The sequence below is a fragment of the Solea solea genome, chromosome 20, assembly GCF_958295425.1.
Source record: "Solea solea chromosome 20, fSolSol10.1, whole genome shotgun sequence".
NCBI classification, from domain to species: Eukaryota; Metazoa; Chordata; class Actinopteri; order Pleuronectiformes; family Soleidae; genus Solea; species Solea solea.
The window spans coordinates 9,378,702-9,402,935 of NC_081153.1; the positions used below are offsets into that span (position 1 = coordinate 9,378,702).

Consider the following 24,234-nt stretch of genomic DNA (forward strand, 5'->3'; position numbering starts at 1 on the left):
CACTACTGCGCATGCTCATTCTCTACACAACCCGGAAATAAGAGTTTGAAAACATCTTTATTGCAAAAGGGTTACAGTACATACATGATCAAAGAATCATACTGCATTAGTGAACAAACAAAGGGCACAGACAGGAGAAATACAATTTTGCCAGGGTAGCTAATACATTATTAAAAAGAAAAAGAGGACCAAACATTGACAGTCTTGATTGCCTTCTTGTTGTTAGAGACAGAAATTAAAGAAGTCAGAAACTTGCGCTGGGTGAGCAATTCCATAGGAATGTACGGAACCAGGGGGCGGTGCTCTATCTAGTTCTTATAATCATCCACGGGATAATGACGCAGTTTCACCGTCACTTCAACAAACGGAGAAAATCACTATGAAGATCCTGCTTTTACTGGTTCTGCTGGGAATACACAGCGCGAGCGCACGTGAGCTTCTTTTATGTATAATGTTTGATCGATTGTAACAAATGTTTCATGTGTTTTTATCATGTACTGTTTGTATGAATGTGACGTCATTTGATGGCCCTGGATGTTTAGTTGTAGGACTCCATTCTAGATTCTAACAATGTCAAATATATTTAATTATATGATTTAAATCTTTCTTTCTTTCTTATTGTTTATTATTTTCTTCATCATACAGTCTAATGTGCACATATGCACTTCCACTATTTCACTTTTAGTTATTCATGACCTCATGAAGGTCTATAAAAAGGTGTGAGCTCCAAACGCGGAAAACAACAATATGAATCAGCAGCTGAATCGTGTACGAAAAGTAAATTAATAACAGATAAATACCTTCTTGTCAAATTAATTTGGATAAAAACAAATTAATACAAAAATAGTTATAAATACATTTATAAGATATTTCTAAAAACATTAAAGACTAGAAGTTGTGATTTTTAATCAAAATAATTATTAAATTAAATAATAAAATTTTATAAATATACTGTATGTCTAGATAAATATATCTCACTATGTCGTCTTGACTCTGAGTACAGTGATTTATAAAACTGTCATTCTGAAATCTTAAGTCTTGACGTTCACTGTCTCTCACAGGAACTCACTCTCTGAAGTATTTCTTCACTGGATCATCTGAAGTCTCAAACTTCCCACAGTTTGTGGTTGTTGGTTTGGTTGATGATGTTCAGATACTTCACTATGACAGCAACACAATGAGAGCAGAACCCAAACAGGACTGGATGAGTAAGATCACAGATCCACAGTATTGGGAGAGACACACTGGGCTCTATTTGGATACCCAGCAGCGCTTCAAAGCCACCATTGAAATTTTAAAGCCACGCTTCAACCAAACTGGAGGTTTGTTTGTGTTTCACTTTTTACTGATAAAATGTGTATATGATGCATAAATCTACATTTGTTATCATTAATTTAATGAATAAAATGTGAATGTTAAAAGTTAAAAGATAAAAAGGTGTTCTTTTATTTTTCAGCATGTTTATAAAGCTTTTTCACATTTTACTCAACTGAATTTCTAAAAGAATCAACAGTTGAATGGATCATTAAAGCCCTGTCAGTTGTTGCTGTGTTGTCGATGACTTCAGCACAGAATCTTCAACTCTAAATGAATATTACTTTTATCCATGAAATGAAAATGTTAACAATTATCATTACCTTATACTCGCCTTGCAGCGAGAAGACCCGGGTTCGAGCCCCGGTTGGAACAAGGGCCTTTCTGCATGGAGTTTGCATGTTCTCCCCGTGTGTGCGTGGGTTCTCTCCGGGTACTCCGGCTTCCTCCCACAGTCCAAAAACATGCAATGTGGGGATAGGTAAATTGGACACTCCAAATTGACCATAGGAGTGAGTGTGAGAGTGAATGGTTGTTTGTCTCTATCTGTGTGTGGCCCTGCGATGGACTGGCGAACTGTCCAGGGTGTACCCCGCCTATCGCCCGATGTAGCTGAGATTGGCACAGCACCCCCCGCGACCCTCTGGCAGAGGATAAAGCGGTAGATGATGACTGACTGACTGACTCTATTACTCTTCACACCTTCATGTTCTCTTCATCGTCTTTGTCCATGTAAATCATCCACTTTATCACCGTTTGCATTTCTAAATAGTTAATATGGGGTTAAAGCAGAGGAGGTCAGTGATTGTGTGATGATGATGATGATGATCAGGGGTCAGGGGTCATCTGCAGAAATAACATTTGTAGAATAAGCTCCAGGTCAGTGTGTTCTAGTGATGATTCATCAAAACTCTGATCTGATACAGGTGAGGTTAAAGAGGGTCCACACACAAATATTCAGGTCTAAGTTTGAACTCGTTGTGGGCGACATGGACAAAAGATAATATCTCCACGATAACGATAATGAGTGGATATCCTTTAAAACTCTGAGATATAACTCATTAATTGTTGCTTACAGATGATATCAAAGGGACACAGTGTTTAAGGAAAACAGTTTTATTCTTATATTATAACTGAACTGGAGTTGTCACGATACCACAATGAGTAACCACGATACTATACCAGACAAAGTATCACGGTTCCAGGTATTATCGTGATACTGCAGCCTTTTTTAATTACTTATAATGTTGTTTGGTGCCTGATAAACATATAATATATATATATATGTATGTATGTATATATATATATATATATATATATATATATTTATATATATACATTTATATATTATATGTATGTATATATATATATTTATTTATATATTATACATATATATATTTATTTATATATTATATGTATATACACATATAATCATTCACTTTCCTTTGCACATTAATTTATCAAAGGAGAGGTCAGTGAGCACGAGCTCTGGTTTCTGTGACTGTCAGGGCTGGAACTGCTCTCTGTGTCACAGTGAAAAGGAGGAAGAAAGAACAGGACTTGGTTTGTCTGCAAATCACAACAATCTCCTGTGACTAAGAAACAACCTGAAACTGGAGTTTCTCTAAATACAAGTGAACAATCTAAAAAATGTTTACACCACGCCATGTTGAGGTTTTCCAGTAGGAGACTCACAGATGTCACTTGCAATCAGGCTCCTATTGGACAATACCCGCTGTCAATCGCACTGGTGTACACTCATGTGTGCGATTCTTTATCGTCCATTTTCCTCTACGTGTGAAATCAATTTAGAAAAAATGGTCATTGTGTTGCTGAAACTAGTGACTGAGACATTAACTCCTCAGGAAAATGTTTACTGACGTTATAAATCAAGTGAGAAGTAGAAGCTCATTTTCTTTTTGCAGCGAGCAGGACTGCCCTCTAGTGGTTATACAGTATATATTTACTTCACTGTTGGTGTCCTTTAGGAAACTTGAGGACGACCTCTGCTTTTTGTCTCCAGTCTGTGGTTCGCACCAGCCTTGTTTAGTCCAGTCTGTGGTTCGCACCAGCCTTGTTTAGTCCAGTCTGTGGTTCGCACCAGCCTTGTTTAGTCCAGTCTGTGGTTCGCACCAGCCTTGTTTAGTCCAGTCTGTGATTCACACCGGCCTTGTTTAGTCCAGTCTATGGTTCACAGTGAAGTGTTTATGTTGCTGCTGGTGCCATTTGTTTGGTTTGGTGTGAACACAGTCTGAGACCTTTGACCTTTAAAGCAAAGAACCAGACTCTGGTTCTCTGAAAAGAGTCGATCTCTGGAGCACGTCATCACTGGTTTAACTCCATGTGAAGCAATCACGGCAGCGTCTTGTGTTGTTTATGTTCCACATTTAACAATGTGTTTAACCAAAAGCACAAATGAATAAAGTGATTATTGAACATGAACCAAACTGCTGACCAATGAAAGTGATTCTAACACCAGTTGTGAACCAACTGAGGCTGTGACAAATAATCTATTCATCAATAGAGTTGTGCCGATACCAGTATCGCAAATGCCTCTGATACTGCTGAAAATGTGGGCATCGGTATCAGCGAGTACTGGAGTCCATGCACCGATCCGATACCACGTAATGTATTAGAGCTCCGTTAGCTCTGACACGGTTCTTCTTTGCCGCTCCTGAAACAGTTGCGCTGTGCTGTTTTAGAGGTGTGAAGAAGAACTGATCACCCGACACCTGTAGACAAGGAGCTAACGTTAGCTCATCATGTCGGCGGTTTGGCAGTATTTACCAGTTAGCTCCGTTAGCGTTGTTAGCTACGCTAGCTCCGTTAGCGCGCCTACAGTCAAACTGGAGCGGCCCGTTTATTAAACGAAAAGAGCAGCACTACAGCTAACCAGCGTACCTGTGTCCTGCGTATGTATGCCTCTGTTTTTAAAGTTTAGCGTTACTTCAGAGACTCATTTTAACAATTTGGAGTCATGTAAAAATGATGTCACGCGCGTCCTTTCCCGGTCAGTCGTCATGGAAACATGAAGCTCTGCCAGTGCTGCGGTGTTTGGACCAGAGTCAAAACAAACGTACAAGCTGAAAAACGAAATAACATATCACTGGTAAAAATAAATGGTGTCCATTTGCTGTATTTGTTCATGTTTTACAGAGGGTTTAACCTGAGCCAAACCTTACCACCAATGATAATCATATCACAGTCATGCAGGCGTAGTATGATATATTATTTTATTTATTTATTATTTATAACACACTGGTATCGGTATCGGCCGATACCCACAGCACAAGTATCGGAATCGGTTATCGGGAGGGAAAAAATGGTATCGGAACATCTCTATTAATCAATGATGAATCAGTTACTAAATGAATCAACTGTTTCCATCAATATTCTTTTTTCTTAGTTTTAAAACACATTGTTCAGCTTCTTAAATGTGAATATGTTCTGGTTTCTTGTTACAAAGAAATGATTCAAAAAACGGATTTGTTTTATTCTCTGGACAAAAGAGGACATTTGAAAACATCATTTGGAGGTTGATCAATATTTGTTGACGTTGTACAGAACAAACAGCTGATCAGTGATTAATGGAGAGAAGAATGAATAATGAACATAATGGTTAGTTGCAGCCCTGGCACCAACGCAGCAGACTCTCAGGTGTGAACACAGACTAAAGTGACGTGACGTCATCACACAGACTTATTCTGTGGAGTCGTCATGAAAGTGAAAACTGTGTGTTTGTGTTTGATGGAACTGACCTTACTTTCTAGCACATGTCTCTGCAGTGTTGCTCCTGCACATACACACTTTGAGATGACGCTGCTTCACAACAGTATCTTGTACTAACACAATTACAATAAGAAGGAAAACAGAATTCAAACATTGAGTCGAGTGTGACGTCAAAGTCAACTCAGCTCACTGACTCGTCCCACACCAGCGTCACAGGAAAAACTGTCTCACAAAACTCAAGAGAAGTGAGACAGTTGTTTAATGAAACTTAAGAAAAGGTGAATCAACAGTGACCAGTGAACATGACATGAGAGTCAAACCAGAGAAATTCTCTGGACAATTGTCACAGAACATTTTCTGATACATTACAGTTGAAACAGTGATTTAATGACATGATGAAAATGTCTCATCATAAATAATAAGATTTTAAGGTATAAAGTAGAGCAACACATGATATTACATTTATTGTGCAATAATGAACCACATTGTGTAGAACAAATAATAAATAAATGACAGAATGAGACATTAGATTTGATCATAGTGTCAGAGCCTTTTTATTTAATGCTGATTAATATCAATGAATTATTGATCGTCCACAGTTTTGATGATTAAATCATCTCCATTTAATTATGTTTCAGTTTCACAAAAGTGAGAATTTTATTCTTTATTCTTCTTTTTATGTCATTTTAAAAGTAAACACATTTCACTGTTGGAGAAAAGAAAATGAGACGAGACGATGACGTTAAGATCTGTGTGTGTGTGTGTGAGTGTGTGTGCGTCACTCCATCAAACCTGTGTGTTGTTCTCTGTGGTAAAGAGATGATGTGATCTCTCTCTCTCTCTCTCTCTCTCTCTCCCTCTCTCTCCCTCTCTCTCCCTCTCTCTCTCTCTCCCTCTCTCTCTCTCTCTCTCTCTCTCTCAGGTGTCCACGTTTTCCAGTTCATGTATGGCTGTGACTGGGATGATGAGACTGGAGAAGTTAACGGCGGTTATAATCAGTTTGGTTATGATGGAGAAGACTTCATAGCTTTGGACCTGAAGACAGAGACATGGATCGCTCCATCATCACAGGCTTTCATCACCAAAAACCAATGGGAGGCTGATAAAGCTCAACTTGCTTATCAAAAATACTACTACACCCAGTATTGTCCTGAGTGGCTGAAGAAGTTTTTGGAGTATGGGAAGAGCACTCTGCAGAGAACAGGTAAAACCCCAGAACCTGAATAAACATAATCTTCATACGTGTCGTTTATTTCTGATGATGTCTTTTACCACCACTGTGATGACATGTCTCTCTCTGCCTCACTCTCTTTTTTCCCCCTCCATTTTGTCAGTGTCTCCAGGGTGGCCGCGGGTCCTTAAGAAGTCTTAAAAAGTCGTCAATCAATTTTCCTAAAATGTCTTTGTATATAATAATAATATGTGTGTCTCATGTCACAATCTGTTCTGTAGCCTATGTGCTGCGTTGTCTATGGTTAGGTCAGAGTGTTGCCAACTTGGCGACTTTCTCGGTCAATCTGGCGACTTTCCAAACCCTCCTGGTGACTTTTTTTGTCAAAAGCGACTAGCGACAAATCTAGCGACTTTTGCGGTCGACTGACGTGAAACACGTATCACTCTGCGTTCATTTTGAACAGACATCATTGTGTTTAGTTGGAAATATTACTGTATATTTATTTGTATTTCCATCGTCCGTTTTGGTCTTAAATTTGTTATGACCCTGGGTCATAATATATTTTAGTTTACCTGTTCTACGGTTAGTTCTGTTCTGCTGTTGTTCCTCCCTGCCTGGTGCTACTACACTTGGTGTTTCTGACTGCTGATTGGAGAAGGGAGATTGGGAGGAGTATAAAATGGCCGCTGCTTGAGCTGTTCTTCCTCTTCTCTTGGCCCTCCTCCCAACAGCACCATGGCTTTGTTCTGTCTAGTTGGTATTTGTATTATTGTTGAAGCTTTTGGGTCCAGTAATCCAGGTAGCTGTAAGGGTGGGTAGCTCTTTTCTTTGCAGCTTTTTTTCTCCTGTTTATTTTATAGGGAGTCAGGTCAGAAACCTGTGTTTTTTACTTTTGATAGGGAAGTTAGGTTGGGATATAGATTGTTTTGTTTGTTGTTTTGAGCCACGCTCACCCTGACGATATTTGGTACCATTGCCGTCTTGGAGTATTATAATAAATGATTGTTTGTGAGCTCCAGCTTTGTGGCCTTGGTCGTCCTTGGGAGTGGGGAAAGAGGGGAGCAACTTTTCGTGTTGGGCACAGTTCCCCTAGGCCGGTCATAACAAATTTCATTTAGAAGTGCTATTAAAAGGTCTTAAAAAGTATTAAATTTAACTTGTTTATACCTGTAGACACCCTGGTCTCTCTTTCACACACACATTTATAATCACTCTTTTTTCTTCTCCTCGTGTTTTCCTTTTTTGTTTGTTTATGTCCACAACAGTTTCACTCTCTGTCTCTTTTAGCGTCCACAGTCTTTTCTAAGTCTCTGTCTCATATTTCACATTTCTTCATCTGTCTCTTAGAGCTCGACTAAATAATAAAGAACAAATGAGTTATTTGGTCCATAAAATATGTTTATCTGTGTTTCTGAAACCTGGAAATTATGATGATGTTCTCAAATGTCTTGTTTTGTCCATAAACCAAAATTATTCCCTTTTAGTTAGGGCCCGAGCCACGAATGGCGGGGGCCGGGACGGCGAGGAACCTCCTATTGTAATCCTTCAGATTATTATTATATCCGTGGCTTTCCGGTCGTTTTTGAGGGGCTTTACGTCCATGAAAACTCCTGAAACTTGGCATGGAGGTCAGGTCTGGTGAAAATGTGATATTGGCATAGGTCCCAAACCCGTGTGTTGCTCAAGGGCTCTATAGCGCCCCCAAGGTGAAAGGAGAGGCAAAATTGAGTTTCACCAAATTTCCTGAAACTTTGTGGAAAGATGTTATAGACCAAGACGAACAAAACAGGAAGTCAGCCATTTTGAATTCTGGCCTCCATTTTGGTGATTTGCATCCTACGTAATTGAGCAAACGCTGCAACATCCATGTTCCAGTTTAAGATCAATAAATGAATTCAAAGTGTTCATCTATCATCAAAATAGAAACCATTTTAAAAGGTTTACAACATGAAGACAACAAATGATGTGAAATGAAGTCAATCAGTGAAAGAAAGAAAGAAACTTGTAACAACAAGTTGTTTCAGAGGATTTAAAAGAAGTATTTAAAGATAGTGAGTTAGTCAGTCTGATCTCATCAGAAAAAAGGTCCAGACTGAAAAGTCCAGTCCTCAGATGTGTGAAAACCTCAATTTACAGCCAGACTCAGAAACGAATGCAGGATCAATGACAGCAAACAGGAATGTGAGTTATAATAAAGTGTCAACGTTTGTTTTCCTTCTCCAGAGCTTCCCTCAGTGTCTCTCCTCCAGAAGTCTCCCTCCTCTCCAGTGACCTGCCACGCTACAGGTTTCTACCCAAACAAAGCCGTGTTGTCCTGGAGGAAAGACGGAGAGGATCATCATGAGGACGTGGACCACGGAGAGACTCTGCCCAACCATGACGGAACCTTCCAGATGAGCACTGACCTGCGAGTGTCATCAATCCCACCTGAGGACTGGAGGAAGTATGACTGCGTGTTCCAGCTCTCTGGTGTGGAAGACGTTGTCAAAGTACTGGACAAAGACGCCGTCCAATCCAACAGAGGTAAAACTCCTAAACACTCCTTTAATTCACTGTAATAGTTCTGCAGGTCATGCTTGTTGCTTTTCATTGATTCATCAACACTTTCATTGTAGGTCTGTATTCAGTCCATGCTTGTGCTGCATCATGACATCATCATGTGACAAATCCATCAAAGAAAAGTTTTCTTTCACTACTTGTCTTCATGTTATGGTTTTATTTTATAAAACCTTTGATAAAGTTGATCTCCAGCTTAAATCATGGTCAAAAGTTCAGTTCTTCAGTGATCCACAGATAAACTGTACATTCTTTCTTTTGTCGTGATGAATAATTACACCATGTGACCACTAGAGACAGTTTTTTATTCATGTCACTAATGACGAGTAGATTCACATGTGCATAAATCAATAAAGGTCAAATTGATCGGTCAGATAAGTTCACAGTTAAAATGACATTTGGACACAATATTAGGATTTGAATGTAGATATATTTGCTTATATACATATCTGGAGATAATGTAATTATGAGTCAAAATGATTTGATTTCCTCATAAATAACCACAAATAAATAATAATTATCATCAAATAAAAAGGTTATTTATGCCAAATTTAATCCTATGTGCATTTAAAATATGATGTGAAGTGTAAACATATAAAACATGTACATATATATGTTAATCAATGATACAGTAAAAGATTGAACTACATATATTGTGTGTGTGTGTGTGTGTGTGTCAGCTGCTTCATGTGCACAGGTTGTGACTGTTTGTTTTTTGTGTTTTTGCTGAACAGAGAAGCCCATGGACACGACCATCATCATCATCGTTGCAGTGGTTGTTCTTATCGTCATCATCTTCGCTGCCGCTGCTTTCCTCTTGTACAGAAGATTCAGTGGTGAGAGCAACACACACACACACACACACACACACACACACACACACTGACACTGTTGTCACTTGTTTTATTTCACACTTTGAGTTGATGCTTTAAAGTCACAAAGGTGAGATTTCTTCACACATGGATCATATTTGTAAACCTGTATCATCAACATCAACAATCCAATGATACTAAACCACTTTTGCTCCATTTATTTCTTCAGACCAGGTTGATTTTTGTTTTTTCAAAGGTTCACTTCTGACAGAGACACTCACACAAACATTTAGGCCAAATATTTACATGCATGCGTTTCATTTGCATAGAAACGTAGAAACTTCAAGTGACTTTTTTCAGTCAAACATGAAGGAAACAATTGAAAATGACATTTCTAATGTAATGTTTGTACATTGTGACTGATGAAATAGGAATGTTTTCACACTCAACAGATTTCTGCTTTGATTCCAATTTAAATAGACGTCAGTGTCACCATGACATCATCACTACAGCGTGATGATGTCATGGAGCAGGTTTAGAAAAAGAAATGATTTTTAATGTGGAAACTGAAGCTGGAAGTGATTTCTGTTTCACTTTGTGTGAGTTGAAGAGAAACAAATCACTGGTGACAAAATGATGTTTGGAATGATTTTCATTTTCTTTCCTTTTTCAGCCAAATCCGCCCCATCTCGTAAGTAAAGATTTGTATTTCCATGATTCATATTTATTTACAATTCTAACTTAGGTTGAAATGGACGTGGTATTGACACAGCTGTTATTCTACATGTTTACAGAACATGTCCAGGTTTATATGTGTTCATACAGACATATGAGAGCTTTGCTTTTCATGCAAAGACTTGAAAAAAGAAGGAAAGAAAAGAAAAGTGTGATCTTTGTTAACAATGTGTTTCTGACCCCACAGCTGCGAGCAGCACTGAGGTGCAGCAGCTGAACACTGAGAGAGAATAAATGACAAATACATCACCGTTCCTTTGTAAGTAAAACAAAATCACTGAAGAAAAATAACTTGAAATGTTTCACCTCAGATTTATGAAACACTACAAGGAGTTTTCTGTCCATAAAGAAGATCAAATGAACGGCTTTCTTAAAGTGACATGAACATTTTTGTCACCATAAACATTTTGGTCATAATACCCAGCTCTAACTGTCTCACCAGTCTGAATCATCGCAGTTTTACGTCTCAATGACAATGTGTATTTATGAAATCTGTCTTTTTTCAAATATTCATCATCATTTAATGTTGTTTTCTTTCTGTAGGTTCACGGAATCATTTCATCCACTGGAACAAGGAGTGATGTCACCAAAGGGAAATATTGATTCTCAGTCTCATCAGAAATGACTGATTAATCAGAAAACTACTGATTGATCATTTTAAATTATCAATGACAAATCTTCATCATTGTCAACACTTATTTCACAGTAAATACAAAGGAATCTGGTGAAATGTTGGCATTAAATCTGTCAATCAAATCAGGAGTTTTTCTCAAGTCAAACACAATGTTGACAACAATGAAAGCATCACAACTCTGATTGCACACAAACGCATTCTTGAAATCTTTGTGTGATCGTCCAAAACAAATCCACACATAGTACCACTTTCATATTCCTGGTGTTGGGTATCGTCATGGAAACCATGAGAAATAACACAACTCTAAATACACATTAACTATATAGACTTTCTTTTCATTCTCTGGTTGTGTAAAATCACTGGGGACAACAGTGTAAGTCCATCAGCGTCGTTCAATCACACATTTACAACGTGGTATAGAGACTGTAGATTAGCTGCAGGTGTCATTGTGCTTTTATTTGTGGCACAATGTTTTGCCTCTTTACTCAACAAGATAGAAAATGATTGGACACATTTCCACCTGGTTTGTGTTGCATCTCTAAACTCACTGTTAGTTCCATTTGCAGAAAATCTCTTTCTTCACTATATACATGTGGCAGTGGGGCTTGGTTAGAGCGACGGCTGCTGGAGGAAAGGAAGGAGTGGCTCAGCCGGTGATCAGACAGCTGGACAGAATCAGGTAATTAGTCAGCTATATAAGCATGTTTGTAACCTGGTTCTGATCTCTTGCAGTAGGCTGGGTCCGCACGCAGACACGGAAAGTCAGAGAGAGAGAGAGAGAGAGAGAGAGAGAGAGAGAGAGTCAGAGCAGCGCAGCGCAGCAGAGCGCTGACATCGCAGCCACAGCTGACTTCTTTTTATTTGTTTGGTTGATTGTTTTGAGTTGACAATAAACCGGTCTATTTACTCCCTCAACGCCGCCTCCTCGTCCTTCCATGAGTCCCTGTTCAGGCGCCACTGTGAGCTTTTCCCACTCACTGGGGTTCGGGCTCACCGGCTGAGCCACTCCTTCCTTTCCTCCAGCAGCCGTCGCTCTAACCAAGCCCCACTGCCACAATACACGATGCCACATGTTAATAATAATAATCACATATTCAGTGATGCATCGGCTGTAGATCCAAGACACAAACACACATTAAACAATAAGCATCAGTGCTCATCTGATTTTCCACTTGTGTAAATATGTAAATATTTCAGGCTCAGAGTTATTAATGTTTCTTTCTTTCATGATGTTTTGATTATATATCACTTAATATGAAACAAGCTTGTTCATGAAATGAGATTTGTGGGATTTTTGAAGCTCGTCGACACACTGATGTTTCAGCTTTGGCTTCTTAAACATTTTGAAGATGTGTTTAAAGAAATGAAGTTGCACTGTTGTTTCTTTCCTTTTGTACTTCTACCTTGCTTTTCAAAATTCAATAAAGGCCCTGATTTGTTCAAATGTCTACACTCTGTGTTTTTGCTCATGTACAAAGACTTTGTGTAGCCACAGTTCTACATCACACTCTTGGAGCAGGCTCTGTAAACTCTGCTGCTCCTCTGCAGTGGCTCCTTGTAGCTTTGGAAAGAAGGAAATTCATTCTGTTATTTCTGTGTCATTTTAGTTCTACATTCACAGGAAACTCTTCATTTGCTTTATTTTTTCCCCCAAAATCATTTATTAACTGTTTTTTACTGCCACACAGTGTTTCCCAAACTTTCTATATTAGAATCTAAATCAGGACAAGAAGCAGCAACTCATTTACACCTAATATCAAACTTGAACTCAGATGTGTGGTAAATGAATTTCCCCTTCATTTTGTACACGTTATTGTAAATCGTGTACGCATAAATCCTAATGAACATGTCGGGAAAGTTCTGCAAGTATCTGTGGGAATCACTGCTGTAGAGGAAGCTTTCCTAGAAGTGGCATCTAAACTCATCCTCACAACTCTGTAGACTGTACAACAATTAGATGTGTCACTGCAATCAATTATTGACATGGTCACACAGAAGAACATGAAATAAATCATGTTTTTAACTGATGAACAAAAACTGACACAGCAGACTTTAGGTCAGGAGAGATTTGAGTCGTCGCTGGTCATTTTTCACTGGTTTGTTTTCAAAAGAAAGGATCATGTTTGCTCCAGTGACAGGAGAGTGACATATGTCTGCTCTCATCTATACCAGCTTTCAATAGGTTCTAGTTTTGTCTTTTATGTTCTACATGTTCCATACAACAAACATGAGGTAAATACATTCTTTGTTGCTGTGAGCAACGACGACAACCACGACACACTGTCGTGCTGTAAAAAGCCACAACATTACAAACAACTACCACAATGACAAAGACTGAAAAACACTAGAACCTCTGACGTTCAGACGACGTCGAAACACAACGACAGCGACGACGACAAATCAGTCACCCTCTAATAATGGATATGATGGACGTGTCAATCATGAACACTCTGTGCACAAACCCTGCTCTGAGAAGCAGCCTGAGACAGGCAGGCTCACTCTCTGCGACAACATGCAGTCCACTTCACTATTAAGATCAGTAGAGGCTGGGCTCGACCACACCAGGCAGGACCTCAGGTGTAGACTGTGCACAGATGCCTCTGACACAGTGCAGCACATCACAGCAGGGTGTAAGAGTCTGGCTGGGTAGAGAGGTTTGTGGCAGCTGTGAGCACCGGCACACAAGTGCTAACACACCATTGACATTGTCCTGTAGGTGATCCTCATGTTGTTATGACCCAGCTCGTGAAGGGGGAGGGAAGCAGCATAAAACACAGGTGTTTATGGGAAATAAGTTGATTTATTGAATAAGGGCTGAGGACAATAAGTTCAGATTGTTATAAAAAGGGACACCCATATATTTTTCTTATTTCATATTTCCTGTTATTAATATTTGTGTTATTCCATATTTCATGTTATTCATATTTTTGTTATTTCATGTTATTCATATTTGTGTTATTTCATATTCAATGTTATTAATATGTTTGTTATTTCATGTTAATATGTTTGCTATTTCATGTTATTAATATTTTTGTTATTTAATGTTATTAATATTTCTATTATTTCATATTTCATGTTATTAATATTTGTGTTATTTCATATTTCGTGTTATTAATATTTCTGTTATTTCATGTTATTAATATTTTCTGTTTGATCTAAAAGAATCACTGTGCTCTAGTTTGTGCAATCAGGCAATACAGGGGTGTAGTGGCGCCTTTACGCCACAAGAGGGAGTGTCCCCTCAAATGAGCAACTGTGTCAAGGGTAAACACAGCCGATGCACACAGTGTCTAACCTGCATCCGGCTGGACAGAAGCGTAACAATGCGTATTGCCATGTGTATTTTCAGACTGTCCAGTAAAGAATGTGCGTCTTTATTGAAGTGTGCAACAACATTTGGTGTCAGAAGTGGGATCAGCGGTGCTACGGAGAAGCAGTGTGAGATCGCAGACCAAACGCAACTATGGAGCTGGAGCGACTGCAAGATCAACTGAATGAGATCCTGGTGCAGTTCAAATTTGAGCAGCTACAAGAGGTGTGTTTGCAAGCTAAGATTTCCACTGAAAAACAGACCAAAAAGCACACGCTGATCAGAGCAATACATGAAGCCGTAGATAGAGAAGCTATAGTTTGTCTGTTTGTTTGTTTGTTTGTTTGTTTCATTGATTGTCCACAATGTGGAAATGTGTCTTTTGGTCTCATACAAACAACAAGCAGGACGGCAACAACAACACTTACACTCAAACATCTTCAGGGCAAAAAGCAGGACAGCAGTGGCAGTTACATTAAAAAGGCATCAACGGGACATGGTGTTCAGTGCTCCAATGGCATTGGGGATGAAGGGATTTTTAAAGATATTACGATTTGCCCTTGGTACTTTACAACGTCTACCAGAGGGAAGAAGTTCAAACTCCCGATTAAGTGGATGAGAGGGATCGTTTGCTATTTTGACAGCTTTTTTCCTCAGCACTTCCTCATACACACAACTTAATGGTTTCTGTCTCATACCTATGATTTTTCAGGCTATATTTACTATTCTCTGCAGCTTGCTTCTTCCTTTTATGTTTAGATTAGCGTACCACATTGCCATGTTCAAAGTTAAGATGCCCTCCATCAGGTTCTTCTAAACTGTTTCCATAATATGCTTGCTCACTCTAAAGGAGTTGAGCTTGCGTAGTAAGTGGAGACGCTGATTACAGGTTTAAAGAATGTAGTCAGTGTTTTCACTGACATTTAGGTTGCAATCAATATATGTACCTAAATATTTGAACTTGTTTACTACCTCTACAATTTGTCCCTTCATTATAAGGGGGCTGCACAGGGTCCTTTTCATGAAAGACAAGTTCCTGTGTTTTTGTTACATTGATCTCTAAGAAGCTTTCATGGCACCACTTCAGGAGAGATGACACATGTCTCTGTATACGTCCTCTCCCACTATGTCCCCCTTCTCCAATAAGGCAACCAGGGCCATATCATCCGCATACTTCAACAAACCAAACTTTTCCAGATCTAATTGGAATTCGTTTGTGTATATGGAGAAAAGTCATGGGGATAAAATAGTCCCCTGCGGGGCACCAGTGTTAAGCACAATGATGTCGGACCGAGTGTTATTGACCAGAACCTGTTGAGGGCGGTCAGAGAGGAAGTCCTAACAAGGTGGATGATACCACCGTTTACTCCTATGTCAGTAAGTCTCTGCAGCAGGATGTCAATCTGCATGCTGTTAAAAGCAGAAGTGAAATCGATAAACAGGGCCCTAGCAAGATGGGAGGGGACTTGAAGGTGCTTTGACAGGGTGTGGAACATACTGACAGTTGCGTCATCAGTTCCACTCTGACATTTATAAGCACACTGGAGACGATCTAAGCCAGGGGTGTCAAACGTACGGCCTGCGGGATAAATCTGCATTATTGAAAAAAATAAGAATAAACTTCATTTTCTTTAAAATCTGCAGTTCCTATATTGTCCGCTAGTGGCGCTGTGTTTTAGTCAGTTCTATCGCTTTACCCGCTTTTTCTGTTGACCCTGGCACCGTCTTCAGTGAAATGTCTTTGTCAAAAAAGAGAAAAGTGGACACAGAGTGTCGGATTTTTCAAGAAAAATTGACCTCTTCCTATATGTTCACGGAGGTGAATGGGAAACCCGTGTGCCTGGTGTGCATGAGTCCATTCGCAGTCAGAGCTTCTGATACGTTGACATGCAACTTGAAATCATTGATTTGCAGTGTGATGTAGAATTGAAGGACAAATTTGCTTCTCTGGGCTTGGACACATTTTACAAGTATCTCCAACCAGGCTATCCTAAATTGACAGCACTGGCTGCAAAAATGTTGTCCATGTATGGGACTACCTACCTTTGGGAGCAGGTTTTCTCAGTAATGAACATTAATAAAACGAAGCTGCGCTCAAAGCTCACACATAAGCACTTAAATGAGATTCTGAAAGTGGCTGCTACTCGGGACATGATGCCTGATATTAATGCACTTGTGCAGGCTAAACGATGCCAAGTTTCAGGGGCAAATACTGAGCAAGACTAAATCTTATGGAATGCTCTTGTCAACATTGCACTATAAAAATAAACAGCTGTGAATATTTGCTGTTGTAATTGCTGTGAAAGTCAGTGCTAGTCAGTAACAGATTTACAACAGAAGAGTTTTGTTGAGTAAAAAACGATTTCTTATGCATGCCATATATGTTATGTATGTTGTATGTTTTTTTACATGTATACATGTTATGCATTAACAAGGAAGGGGACAAATTTACTTTATCAAATGTCTGTTTAAAACAGCTGCCACTTAAGATTTCAAGTGTGTGGAGTCAGTTCATGTGTTCAGAATTGCTTCCCAGATGTGGAAAATGGATTTTAAATCATTTATACATTTTGACGTGTTTGATGTATTTTAACATGCCGGACAGTGTTTTAACTTCCAATAAATAAAACTGTCAATAAATGTTTTGCAACATTGTACAATCACTGTGATCAGTTTTTATGCATAATGCACTTAAATAAATGTTAAACTGGGTGAAAGTGTTGTTGAAATTGCACATACTTTTCTTAGAAACTCTTAGGTTGTTCATAATATATTTAGTAAAAGGACAATTCATTGCATATAACGATTTTTATAATTTACTTCTTCTTCTTTGCACTTATACAAAGAAAAAAGTGGACTTATTGTTAGTTCTATGTAATTTTGGAATGAGTTTACTGGTCTGGCCCCCTTGAGATCCGATTAAGTTGTATGCGGCCCCCAGACCAGAATGAGTTTGACACCCCTGGCTTAGAGGGAATATATCCAAGGCAAAAATTGAGTACAAGAACAAAGTAGAAAGTAAATATTTTGGTGGCAACATAAAACAAGCCTGGGAGGGTCTGAATACACTAATGGGTAAAACCAATAAGAAATGTGATACTCCTCCAAGCATCAATCAGTGTTTTGTTGATGAGTTAAAGCACTTTTTCTGTAGATTTGATAAAGTGGATGACAAACAGGAATGTGATGAGATCTGTAAAAATCTCCCTACAGGAGCACCCACAGCCATCACTGTGGATGCTGTGGCTCAAAGTCTTTTTCAGCTGAAGCCAAACAAGGCCACTGAAGGCCCGTCTACTTAAGGACTGTGCTCCTCAACTGAAAGGAGTCCTCTCAAAACTGTTCAATTCCCTCCTTGTTACAGGCTCGCCCAGATCGTGGAAACTATCCATTATAAGGCCTATACCAAAAAAGCTAGGGGCAAGTAAACCTGAAGATTTTGGGCCCATCGCCATAACCTCCATATTATGCAAAACTATGGAGAGAGTTGTGGTTGATCTTTTGACCACCACAGTGGTTGGTGAACTAGACCCCCTACAGTTTGCCTACAAGAGGGAAAGAGGTACTGATGATGCTGTGCTGACCTTGCTAGATGTGATCTCAAAGCATACGCTAGGGTTTTTATTTGTAGACTTGAGTGCAGCTTTTAACTCTATGAAATGACACATTCTTCTGAAAAGGCTGGCAGATTTGAATATTGAAAAAGGCTTGATGCTCTGGATCAGAGACTTTCTCTCTTGCCGCCCTCAAAGGGTCTGTACTAACGCTATTCTGTCAGGAGAACTCATCATAAGCACTGGCTGCCCACAGGGTAGCGTTCTTTCACCTTTGCTCTTTTCACTTTTCACAAATGAGCTTGCACTTAATGATAAAAGTTTGAAATTGATTAAGTACGCCGACGACATGGCCTTAGTCGGCCTGCTACAGAAATCTGACTCCTCTGGTGAGGCCTTTTACCTTGCCCACATTAAGGCCCCAGAAGCGTGGTGTCTTGACAGCCAGCTTGAAATCAACGTGTCAAAAACAAAGGAGCTAGAACTGACGATAGAGCCACTTTCACTTGATGGCCAGCTTGTTGAAACTGTGGAAACCTTTAAATATCTAGGCACAGGCCTTGACAGTCATTTTAGCTTCTCTGAAAACACAGATTTTATCTTCAAGAAATGCTCACAGCGACGCCGTCTGCTTAGAAGATTAAGCTGCCTTGGAGTCAGTCCGCACATTTTAGAGCTTGTGTATACTGCACATATTGAGAGTGTTAAGTGTAAGGTCAAGCTAAATAGAATTGTAAAAATGGCTGGTAAAATTGTGGCAAAACCCCAGAACATACCAACACTTGCACTGAAAGGACAAGGAGCAAACAAAGAAGAATCCTGGCAGATAGCTCTCACCCTCTGTCCTGTCAGTTTGAGCTTCTGAAGTCTGGGAGGCGCTACAGAGTTCCTCTGGCCAAAGGTCCTTTTAAACAATCTTTTATCCCAAATGCCATTGCCATCTTGAACTTGACAAAGTGATCAATTCACATTATGACCTGAACTGCTTTACCGTTGTGCTTTATTTATCTTATTAGATCTTATTTTACCTCTACTTTTGTTCCTATTTACACTGTATCTTATCTTTGTTTTTATTGTGTCTATTGTATGTTTTTTATGCATGACAATGTTTTTACCTTACTGTCGTCTGTTTACTGTGCTGGTGAGCCAAAGAAAACAATCAAGACTTATTCTATTCTATTCTATTCTATTTGTGAGGTTAATGTCTGTGTGGTATATGGTAAAAGTGTGCACACTGCCAGCTCAGGAAAATGGGAAACAGGCAAAGTAAGAAGCCTGAACTGTCCGAGCCTGAGGGGCCAGTGGTAGATGATGCAAATTGTATTTAAGTGTCCTAAAGATGAAATGTTTAGTTTTTCAATTAAACTCATGGATGGTGTTGTGTCTCAGGGCTCTTTGGATCACTGAAATCAATCTCAGACACCTGTGATAATCAGTTTGCCAGGTGAGCCCAATTCAAGGAAAAACTAGTCCAGAAGGACGTTCCACATTAAGCAGAGCGCCATTTTTCTTTATCCCCAGCTTTCACTGCTGACTGCTCAAACACTGGATCCCGAACTGGACGCCCGACAAGACCTCAACAAGCATCCGCCATTACATGTCATTCATGTCCAACTTCCAATGATGGAGGTGGCGGGACCGGATGGTGAACCTATACTGGTTTATAGGCCTTGGACTCAGAAAGACACTGAAACCGCTGTTAAGAACAAGAACAGAAAAAGCGTCTCCAAGAAGAAGAAGAAGAAAAGCGTCTCAAAGAAAAGAAAGATGATAAAAGAGAGGTAGAGAAAAGAATGGAAGACATGTTCCTCCTGTTTGTTACAGAAAGAAGAAGCCTCCAAGCGGAGAGGTTATCAGTACAAACAACGAGACACATATTCTGAGCGGAAAAACGTTGACTATGAGACATGTTTCACATGCGGTGAAAAAGGACACTGGAGCAAAGACTGCCCTAAGCGGAGAAACAGAGGAGGGGGCCAAAGAAGGGGCGGCAACTATCGTCACAGCGGAGACTACGGCCGCCCACCTTACAATGGCATGACGTCACAGTGACTACAGGGGGTGGACGGCGGAGAGGGAGGCCCAGTGGATGACCTGACAGCTGACACTTCTGAGACAGGTTTTGCACCCACACACTCATTCACACGCTCATGCAAAGAGGAACTGCTTGCTACTGATACTGATTGTGACACACATACACTGATACAACACACTATACTATTAAGATTCGCCTCGGTGACCCCACCCCTGTCAAACGCACATACATATCTGTCCCAAAACCACTTCACAAAGAAGTAAAAGAGTATTTGGAAGACCTGTTAAACAGAGGGTGGATAGCGAACTCAAAATCCCCCTATTCCAGCCCAATTGTCTGTGTGTGTGTGTGTGTGTGAAAAAGGATGGGAGCCTCCGCCTGTGCCGTGACTACCGTGAGCTAAATAAAAAGTCGATCCCCGACCGCCATCCGATACCACGGATACGAGATATGTCAAACACTTGAAAGGGAAGTTCCCGGTTTTCGGTATTGGACCAAGGAAAGGCCTACCACCAGGGAAGAGTCCTGGAAGAGTCGAGTCGTCCCTTCACGGCATTTATTACACCATGGGGATTGTACGAGTGGGTGAGAACTCCCTTTGGCTTGTCATCTGCTCCTGAAGATTTCCAGAGATCGATGGAGGAGTGTCTGGTGGGACTGTGTGATGAGGTTTGCTTGCCCTATTTGGACGACAACTTGGTTGACTCTCAGACATTTGAGGACCACTTGAATGATCAGAGGAAGGTCCTGCAGCGTTACCGGAGTCACGGAGTGAAATGAACTGCAAGAAAATGTGAGCTCTTCAAAAATCAGGTGAGATTCCTGGGAAGGCTTGTTACAGACAACGGTCATACAATGGACCCTGCAGACATTGCTCCTGTCCAAGCATTCAAACAACAACGCACCCCCACCACAATTGGGTAAGTGAGGAAGCTGCTGGGATTCATCTCTTACTGACGAGGAAAAGACCTCTATGACAGAGAGGCTTATGGTGCAGAATTATATCCTGGATGCAGAGTGCTGGTCCCGAACCTCAATGAAAAGGGCAGACCTGGGAAGTAGAGATCGTTCTGGGAAGGCCAGGTGTTTGTGGTGACACGACAGAAATATCAGGACAGTCCAGTGTATGAGCTCAGGCCAGAAAACGGGAAAGGACGCATTCGAGTCATGCATAGAAACCTCCTGCTTCCGTGTGACCTTCTGCCCGTGGAGGAGATCAACATGTCCACATAACCCAGGGAAAAAAAAAAAAAAGGAAAAGAGCAAGTGGCAATATGAGCAACAGGAACGAGAAGACAGTTCAGACGAAGAGGATGAATGGAGAGGAATCATTGGATTGCAAGCGGAAGGCAGGGATTCAGTGGCCGAAGATCTGGGAGAGGATACTGCAGAGCATCAGGAGGACCAACAGGAAGAAGATACAGGCGTACAAGAGGAGGACGATGTCACACAAAGAGCTGAGGGAGAACATCAGTCTGCTGAGTCTGCATGCAGTGACGAGGAAGATGACCACCAGTTACCTACCAGAGCGAAAAAGTATCCTTTGAGACAGAGAAGACCGAGAGCAATATTTACTTACAATAAGTCAGGACTGCCTACCATGTCCTATGTATAGGTAACCATGGCAGTTAGATAGGTTGTATATGTGAGTCCAGATAAAAGACAGTTAAAGTCAAGCTGATGTTACTGTTCATTTGAAGAATTTAGAGTTCTTAGAGTTAAGTCAAGCTATAATACAGATGTGACTAGTGAATAGGAATAAGGTTATCTTTGAGTGAATATGGACTAATGTAACCCACTGTGACCACTCTCCAGCACACTTTGAAGTAGATAGGAAGTTATGTCTATGTTAAAGGGCCTTACTCAGAAAAGATGCAGACACCCGTGCTAGTGATGGAAGTTGCAGTGGACTGTTATCGTGCACAATAACGCCTGCTGCAAACATATGGCATCAACGGGAGATAAGTGCTATATGGTTTACTGAAACAGTATCGCATCTTCAGGGACTTTCTGACTCCTACTGGGACATAACCTTTCTAAATGCGGGGTTGTACTGCAACACGGGACTGTATGTGTGTCAGCATGTCGGGACGACATTGAATTTTTGACGGGAGAGTGTGAGGACAATAAGTTCAGATTGTTATAAAAAGGGACACCCATATATTTGTGTTATTTAATATTTCATGTTATTAATATTTTTGTTATTTCATATTTCATGTTATTAATATTTTGTCAATTTATGTTATTAATATTTTTGTTATTTAATGTTATTGATATTTTGTTATTTCATATTTCATGTTATTAATATTTTTGTTGTTTTGTGTTATTAATATATTTGTTATTTCATATTTCATGTTATTAATATTTTGTTATTTCATATTTCATGTTATTAATATTTTTGTTGTTTTGTGTTATTAATATATTTGTTATTTCATATTTCATGTTATTAATATTTTGTTATTTCATATTTCATGTTATTAATATTTTTGTTGTTTTGTGTTATTAATATATTTGTTATTTCATATTTCATGTTATTAATATTTTCTGTTTGATCTAAAAGAATCCCTGTGCTCTAGTTGCAATCAGGCAATACAGGGGTGTAGTGGCGCCTTTACGCCACAAGAGGGAGTGTCCCCTCAAATGAGCAACTGTGTCAAGGGTAAACACAGCCGATGCACACAGTGTGTAACCTGCATCCGGCTGGACAGAAGCGTAACAATGCGTATTGCCATGTGTATTTTCAGACTGTCCAGTAAAGAATGTGTGTCTTTATTGAAGTGTGCAACAAAGGTAAAGTAAGGTTAACAAAACACGCAGGACAAAAGGTCCTGGATCACGAGATAAAACAAATGCTAACACAATAGCCTCAGACCTTGAGTTAAAGAGGCCTGCATCGTTAGAACAACGCAAGAAATGTAATATCAGAGAAAACGTTCCTTAAACTACAAATGGCGACAAGTGGCACACCATGAGGTGTTAACCATTGACTCTCGAGTAACACCAGTACACAGAGTTCAAAGGTCAATCACGTAAAACAACAACAACTCTCAGGTTTTTCTAAAGACGGACAAAGCGCAGCCGCCACCATCTAAAGCCAGCCCCAACTCAAGTCTCCCAGGCGTCTTTATACTGCAAGGCTGGTCATCGTCAGGCGTAGTTTGGCTGATTGCATTCCAGCCATTGATGGCTGAGCGTCCACAGCTGGACAACAGAAGCTGCAGCAAACCTAAACACACACATACACCCAGACACACACGTACATGTACACAACAGCTGGAACACACTGACAAAAGGCTGATGTGCTCAACTGCATCTGTTTAAGTAGATGAACCTGGTTGATTGGACTCAACCACTCTCTGAAAGCCAGGGGGGTGTTATGGCAGCCTGCTACACTCCTCCTCAGATGAAGAAGACCATCTGTCCCCTTCAATTTTCTATGGACTGGACAGAGAAGTATATAAGATCAGGCAGGAGATGCTTTGAGTGAAGCTTGGCTTGAAATGTTTGTGTTCAATTTAAGTTCTGTTAATGGTTGGGCTCATAAAACTGCAGTGTTTTTATGTTTTTTTCTTGTATTTAGTTTTTGACCTTGACCTGCTCTCATAGTTTACACCTATGGTACGGGGAAGAACTGCACGAGTATGGGCTGGACGTCCCAGGACCAAGATGGAAGACACCAACAAAGGTGGTTGACAATAATGAAGTCAAGACTTTATCCACACGGAAACAGAACTTTACCTACATGATCTTTGTCTTTGTCTTTTTAAAAGGTTTTCTGTCAACACGTCATTGTTTCAAGAAATGTCTTCATCCACATGACTGACTTTGTCCAAAATGACTGTAAATGCTGTCGTACATATGCTAGGCCTGTATGTGGCGCTGTAATGTTGCCACAGAAACACACCAAAAGTAAACATTACAAAGTATACAATTACAGAGACACAATGATCCAAACCAGGGCGACTAAGGAGAGAAAATGAAAGTTCTCATAAAGTCAAAGACCGAACCATTTGCAAACACAATCAGATGAAGATGAAAGCGACAGTGAATATAAGAGCAGGAGAGACGAGGGACGATGACGACGTGGTTGTTTTCCCACAGTAACCCAGTTACTCTGTGTGTGAAAGTCTTAAAGTATATGACATTTACTGGACTTAAGTACCAAAAGTAAGTTGCTGATATAAAATGTACTTAAGATTTACAAGTAAAAGTAAGAGTATTAAAAATAAAAGTGAGGAGTTAGGATTGAGTCATGGTAGCTCAGTGGTAGGATGAGTTGTCTTTGAACTGGAAGGTTGTGGGTTTGATTCTTGTCTCTGCTCGTCTGTGTGTCCTTGAGCAAGACACTTAACCCCATGTTGAAGTGTGTGAATGTATGAAA

The 24,234-nt window shown here is 39.9% G+C and overlaps 1 protein-coding gene across 2 annotated transcripts; it reads left to right on the top strand.

The window, feature by feature from the left end:
- The first annotated feature begins 312 nt into the window (after positions 1–312).
- LOC131447121 (major histocompatibility complex class I-related gene protein-like) lies at positions 313–11,541 on the top strand. 2 transcript variants are annotated; one of them, XM_058618605.1, is made up of 8 exons: positions 313–431; positions 1,062–1,322; positions 5,966–6,247; positions 8,441–8,740; positions 9,508–9,609; positions 10,259–10,276; positions 10,508–10,579; positions 10,864–11,541. In XM_058618605.1, the coding sequence occupies exons 1-7, from the start codon at positions 380–382 to the stop codon at positions 10,552–10,554; spliced, it is 1,062 nt and encodes a 353-aa protein (XP_058474588.1). In that variant the 5' UTR covers positions 313–379; the 3' UTR covers positions 10,555–10,579; positions 10,864–11,541. The 2 variants fall into 2 exon arrangements, with proteins under 2 accessions (XP_058474588.1, XP_058474589.1); XM_058618606.1 differs by lacking the exon at positions 5,966–6,247 and having other exon boundaries at positions 315–431.
- Positions 11,542–24,234: the final 12,693 nt, after the last annotated feature.